Source organism: Anneissia japonica, unplaced genomic scaffold (genome assembly GCF_011630105.1).
Source record: "Anneissia japonica isolate Jap-2015-1 unplaced genomic scaffold, ASM1163010v1 scaffold14072_len149563_cov130, whole genome shotgun sequence".
Classification (NCBI taxonomy): Eukaryota; Metazoa; Echinodermata; class Crinoidea; order Comatulida; family Comatulidae; genus Anneissia; species Anneissia japonica.
In genome coordinates this window covers 31,532-38,512 of record NW_022742657.1, presented here as the reverse complement: position 1 = coordinate 38,512, position 6,981 = coordinate 31,532, and the positions used below count along the sequence as shown (strand labels likewise).

General features: G+C 33.6%; 2 protein-coding genes across 3 annotated transcripts in view; both read left to right on the top strand.

Annotated features, from left to right (window-relative positions):
* Positions 1-6: 6 nt before the first annotated feature.
* On the top strand, positions 7-3,162 carry LOC117119200. Its single transcript, XM_033264011.1, has 3 exons — positions 7-487; positions 1,223-1,267; positions 3,023-3,162. The coding sequence occupies exons 1-3, from the start codon at positions 16-18 to the stop codon at positions 3,160-3,162; spliced, it is 657 nt and encodes a 218-aa protein (XP_033119902.1). The 5' UTR covers positions 7-15.
* Positions 3,163-4,634: 1,472 nt separating this feature from the next.
* Positions 4,635-6,981, top strand: part of LOC117119201 (protein wech-like) — a 32,358-nt gene continuing 30,011 nt past the window's right edge. The window contains exons 1-2 of one of the 2 annotated variants that reach the window (XM_033264012.1): positions 4,644-4,699; positions 5,006-6,136. In XM_033264012.1, the coding sequence (XP_033119903.1) occupies positions 5,020-6,136 (1,117 nt within the window). In that variant the 5' untranslated portion in view covers positions 4,644-4,699; positions 5,006-5,019. Of the gene's footprint in view, positions 6,137-6,981 lie in introns of both variants that reach the window. The other variant, XM_033264013.1, reaches the window with a different exon arrangement.

Sequence of the window (6,981 nt, the reverse complement as noted above, 5' to 3'; positions counted from 1 at the left end):
GAATGGTATGACCAGATGGGATACATCAATATGCTGAAGGTTTTGTACAGAGATCTTTTGAAAAACAATTACGAGTTGAATAAGGCTACTAAAGTGATGGACCTAATGAATTTGTTGATTGCTTCTGGGGATCTACACTCAACACATTTAAATCTTCTATATGATACCATAAACATAACAAAGCAGTATGGCTTGGAAAGGGAAATCAAAGATGTACTGCCAGTATTTCAAAATGTTAGAGATGCAGTAATCTCAACATTCACACCTCACAGACAAAAAGTTATGAAACTTGGAATGGTACTGATTGATGAAGATTTAAAAAAGATCTGTGGATTGTATAATAAACCAGTAAAGGAATATGCAGACACATGGAGTCTGATTATGGATCTGGAGCACAACAGAATAATTTGTGAAGGAAAAATGGACACCTTCATTGAAAAACTGAATTCCCTTAAACTCCAACATGCTGTGGAAGGTTTAACAGAAGGTATTAAAGTTAATTGTTATTTCATATCAAATTAATATTGTTATCTGGTGTGGCTATATAAGTACAGTCCATCATGCACCAGCTAACTGGCAGCAGTTATATCAAGTTATTTATATTAATGTTTTGAAATTGACAACATCCATTGCATTTTCAGTGCAAGGTGGCAAAATTCCATTTTTGGATAGATTTAGGGCAGGGGTTCTCAACTGGCGGCTCTTGAGTGTATGTTGTGCAGCCCGTGAGAACAAGCCGAAAAAAATATTTGTAGCAATTTAATCAATCAAATCGGAAGAGCTTCTAATTAAGAAAGGGGAACATCCCCTCCCAAACCATCCTATAGCTCTCACATGCGGCGCTCGGATAGTAAACCTCTTGCCTTGGCAAGAGGTTTACAATCCAGAATGAACAATTCTGGCCCTTATTGTGATATACAGTAGTTGAGAACAACTGATCTAGCTAGGGTATAATGAAAACCTGCAGTATTTTTTTGCTTTGATTACTTTAATCACATAAAAGACTGTTAAAGTTTTATTTTTTTATGGTACAGTACATCACAGAGATTATTATAGATCTGTATGGTTGCCGAAAATCACTCATAAAAAGGAATCTTCATTCTGAGTAAAATGGGTGATGATAATGAATTTCACTATTTAAGTATGTCCATGTCACTTTCTTTTAATTAGGTCTACCTTCAGAATTTGTAATGTATTATATTTAATTAACTTTTATTTACAGAAATCCCAAATGCATCTTCAAACTCTGGATATGGCCATAGTGAAGGTAATGACACATGTTCATGTAAAGTACTTTCTGAGGTTGAAATTCGTCGTGCTGTTTTGTTTTGAGCTGCTTTCTCTTCTTTTTTTTCTTTATATATTTATTTATTTTTTTATTTATTTATTCATTTATTTTATTTATTATTTATTTTTTTATTTTTTTTCAGGTCTGCCCATCACAAGATGTTTGTTTTTGCAAACAACTTCTCGGGACCTGGCCTTCTTCCAATTTTTGTATTTTGTATTTGTAATTTTGTTTTTCTAAGTGCATTTGGAAGAAAATAAATGTTTTGTTGAATTGAATTGAATTGAAGTATGGTTTATTATAATAATTATAACATAGGGTGGCTATCAATCCCCAATAACCTTTCCCAAAATAAAATGCTGTCAGGATAAATAGTAGAAAGCGTCTTTGGACAAGGTGCCAAGTAAGAGTGCCATGGTTTATCTTTTTACCAAAAGAAATGTTTACAAATGGTAAAGAGGATACCTTGTCATCACTTAGTGTCACTTTGCAAAAACATTTCCTATTGTAAACAAAGTTAAGAATATAAACAGAAGTAATTAATAAACAGAACAAAAATATTTTAAAAAGGAGAAAAGGAGAAAAGGTTTTAATAACAGAAAAACTATAAGGTTGTTTTTCTACAAGCTTCAGCGTAAGAAAGAACCAAATGATCAAAAATTAAAATTAACTGAAAGGCAAGCATAGTAAAAGACATAGTATCACTTTACAGTTTCTAGTATCCTGAACGATACCCTTCTTCATAATTGATGGTAGCAGCTCTGAACTCGTGGCGCTAATTTTGAACATGTTCAAAATTATCGCCACGAGTAGATAACTCGTAGTAAACTCGAAGAACTCGTAGGTAGCTCGTAGAGTACTCGGGGTACTCTTACCTAGCTCGTACACTACTCTGGATACTCGTCGGCGATTTATACATGTTCATATAAAGTATGGTTGATCATTATAATTATAACACAAAAACTAAAGTTGTTTTCCAAGTTCATGTAGGAAAGAAGGAAATAATTAACAATTTAAAATTAACAAAAAGAAATGCATGAAAAAACAGGTACAAAATGTCTGCCCCACAGTACATTTAAAACTATACTAAGCTACTCAACTGCTTTATTATTAATTTAACCTTGAAGAACATTTTTATGCCTCCATATTTTAACACGTAGTATGTTCACACACACTGCGTAAGACTGGTGAATCTTACGCCAGCGTAAGCTAATCCATGAATTAAAATTCCAAACCGTTCACACAAACATTCGCTATAACGCTGGCATTAAACTAGTAATAATATAGGCCTATGGAGGAATGTTTTCAGTTTGAAATAATAATATACGGGTTCAACTTCAGTAAAATATTTAGAGTGCATCATTAACACTTTTAAATATGTGAATTGTTTGAAGTGAACTTGATATGATTAGGCCTATTGTTCAAAGTGAACTTGATGATTGTACTTTAAATGAACAATTTTACTCTGATTATTCAGCAAGCATTGTGCAACAACTACCTAGTTCACACAAAAAGGGTGTAAACTCGCCAGCCTTACGCTGTGTGTGTGTGAACATAGCCACACTGTGGAAGACAATACTGTTTACTCAAAAACACTCTGATGTCATAATTCTCATTTTATATCTACAGTACAGATATTGTTGATTACTGACCATGTGAAGTATAAATTAAATATGCTAGATTGTTTAATAATTATAGATTTAATATATGTCATTTTATCTTTTATTTTGAAAGAAATTGCTGTGAAAGTAATTCAGAAACGCAAAGGAGAATCCTGTGATTCTGAAGGACAACCATATAAAAAGTATGCTCTTAATTTGTTAAATGAACTTGATGAAAATAAAGACTCCCTAACTTTAAAGGATATAAGTTGACAATAAATTTGGATTGGGATAGTTTTTGGTATTTAATTATTTTTGGCTCCCTGTGACTTAAAATGATGGTGATGATAATATTGATGATGGTCATGAGAATTGTTAAAAATGATGATGATAATGATGATGATGGTCATAAGATTTGCAAAAAAATGATGATGATGATGATGATGATGATGACAGCTTTGTTTCATAGTAAGTGATTATCAACTTTTGTTCACTATCAGTCCCATAACAGTGTGCATTTTATTGTACCTATTAACACAAGGTTAAACAGAAAAATAAGAGCAATAAAATGGTAAAAGAATAATTTAAATCATTTCAATGTTTCGTAATAAAGTTACAAGAGTTTAAACATACAGCTGTTTAAACAACAATACTTGAGAAATCAGCCTTCAAAGTTTATGGTAGAATCATCACCACATCATAAAAAAATAGTTGTTATTTAACATTGAAAATGGGGAAAATAACAGCATCACATGATGTATGGATACATAAAGGCTAGTTTAGTGCAATAAAATAGATTTTTTTTTAATTTGGCATTCCAGCATTTTTTGGCCAATATTTCTGAAACAGGATTTGTGACGAGCAACTGGTTTGGCTTGTCTTTACCACATATGCTTGTTGCTAAATGTATACCTGTTTAAAGAAAAGGCTGTACTAAATACTATGCAAGTTCACCCACTTCTTTGGAGAAATCCGCCTTAATTCCCATCAGAAACATTTCCACCTTACTCCCAGCAAATCCTGGTGCCATCACTGCCTCCTAACCCTTTACATAAATTTTCTATTTTTCTTGAAAATCTAATATTTCCAAAAGAAACATTATCAATACAATTCCAAGTAAAATAGAAACCATAATTTGGGACACATCTGAGGGGACACCACTATATAGTGAACACAACTTTTAAAGGTGGAGAGTATATATTTTAACACTACGGCCTACGCATTCCAATGGGACTCACATATTAAGGAGACATTAATAAGGGCTATAGTGTATATGAGGACAGGTTTATCTGGGCTATGTTCTCACACACACACACACACACACACCAGTTGACAGTTAGCAGGATCCAGTATCAGACGTGCTAACCCGTGCGTTCATACTAGGAAATACCTGATCCAGCTATCAAGATAATAGGGGATCACTGGCCAGTAGGAAACTAAAAATTGGAATTGCATACATGTGATTGGTTAATAATGAGTGCAACAGACTGATAGCGCTCGCTAACCGTTAGTGAATCCAGATCCTGATAACGGTTAAAGCTAATCCATTGGCCGTTCCCACTCTGGTGTTAATGGTTAACTCCTGATACGGATAATAGGTCTCTAGTGTGAATCCAACTGCATTCTATTATTTTCAATTGTTTTTACATTACAAAAGAAAATAATAATGTATATTAATAATAATAAATAATAACTTTCCTTGAGAAACATTGATTTCATAAAACGATTTTCTCACTAGCATCTAAGGGAATATCCAAGGAATTGTCTAGAGATGGTGATGAAGAGTGTAAAACAGTACTGGAGCAGCGAGGTGATTAGAGAAGTGTGGAATTTAATACCTAATTATGCTCTTATAAAAAAAACTGAAAAAATTAAGCAATTTTTTTTTCACATCTATAAAACAAATATACAGATCTAACCCACCGGCACTTTCTCTGATACAACTATACTGAAATGCTCACACATATAGTGGAGCTACAGTGCTTGATAAGCTTGTAGGTTGCAGCTTGGAAATAATAGTAAATACAGTAATATTCCAATTAGGATAGCAATTACTTCACTGTAACAGTATTAGGCCTAAGTATATTATTACTTTAAAATATTTTTTATTTTACAGGATTTTATTCCCAGATGGCTACCAGCAAGTTGAATCAGTTTCTGGAAAATGTTGATGAGAAGGTGTTAGAGTGTACCATCTGCTTTAACAGATTTAAGAATCCGAAATCCCTCACCTGCCTACATAGCTTTTGTTTGGCATGTCTAGAAGACTGGGTTAAGGTGAATGGTGAACTGACTTGTCCAACATGCTCAAAATCATATCCCATTCCAAAGGGCGGGCTTCAGAAGCTTCCACCAAATACCTTTCTAAACAATTTATTAGAAACTATGGAACAAATTTCAGAAAAAGATCAGATAAAATGTGTTTGTGGAAAGGAAGGACAGGTAAAATACTACTGCCAGGATTGCAAACAGTACTTGTGCTCTACTTGTAGTGATCATCATACAAATTATAGACTCTTTGCAAATCACAAGTTACATTTAATCGAGGAAGTGCAATCAATGAGCCCCACTCAGATAACTTTGTTACATCCACCTCTGTGTTCACATCACAGTAAACCTTTGGAGTTCTACTGCACAGATTGTAAAACTCCAATCTGTGTGAACTGTACAATTATGGACCACAAGGAATGGGAAGGAAAACACAAACCAATCAAAATTTCAGATGCATTCCAAACATTTAAAAAAACTTCAGCCACCTTGGAAAAATCTGCCCAACACTTCATAAACAAATTAGAAGGCGGTCTCAAAGCTGTTATCCACAATGCTACAAAATTACATCAAAATAAAGACACATGTTTAATAGATATAGACAATCATGTAGAAGAAATATTCAAAAAAGTAAAAGAGAATAGAGACAAAATGAAAAATGAAGTAGAGACAATCTACAAAAGAAAAAAGAAGGTAAATGATGTACAAATGGATGAATTTAAAGCAATATTATCCGATATAAAAACAAAACTGTCTTCTCTTAATCAATTATTAAAGAGTGATGAAGGCACTGCAATGCAGTCAAGTGAATCAGTAATTACAGCACTCAAAGACAGAATAAATGAATTACCAAAAACAGAGCCAGATGATAATGGAGAAATGTACTACTCCATAAACAAACAGCAGATGGCTTCATTGAGACAATGTGCTATAGGGACTGTAAAAGATTTCAGGGCAGCAGACTGTTTAACATTAAAAGGAGAGGAATCTGTGATCAAAAATCAGACAATTATTGTCAAAATAATCAAAACAGATGAACATGAAATGTATGCAAATCAACTGAAGGCAACATGGACACATCCTGCAGGGGAAACCAAAATCTCTCAAATTCAGGAAGATGAAAATGGAGATTATTTTGTGACAGAAAAATGCACAAGTCTAGGAGTTTGTAAACTAGATGTGAGTGCTGATGATGAACCAGTTAACCAATCACCAATGACAATCAAAGTAGAAGAGGGAAGATTAGTAAATACTATTCAAATAAATGCAACAAGTATTATAGATGTAGTTAAGTGTGAAGATGACTCCTTACTGGTTTCATGTTGGACAAATGAAATGCTCAAGTACAAGCAATCAGGAGAATATATTGGTAAGGTTACACTACCAAAAGGTGTGAAAGTTGACAGAATGTACAAAATGAAGAATGGTAACATAGCATTCAGTGATTTCAATAATACACCTATCAGAATATGCAATATGAATGGTCAGCTGATTAAAACAATTAGTGAGGGAGCAAAGAATACACCACGGAGCATTCATGTGGATGAGACATCAAATGTTTTGTATGCAGCAGAAGGTGGGTACAATAGCTGTGTGTACATGTTTGACATAAATAATGGCAAGACCATCAAAACAATAGGGTCACAAGGTAGAAAAGAAGGTCAAATGAGAAATGTCACTGATGTTACTCTTTCTAACCAAGGACACCTTCTTGTATTGGAGTACATGAACAGTAGATTACAATTATTTAATAATGAGGGAAGGTTCATAAAAGTCCTTGTTGAAGCAGGTGATGAGGATGGTAAGGTAAATTCTCCAAGAGAA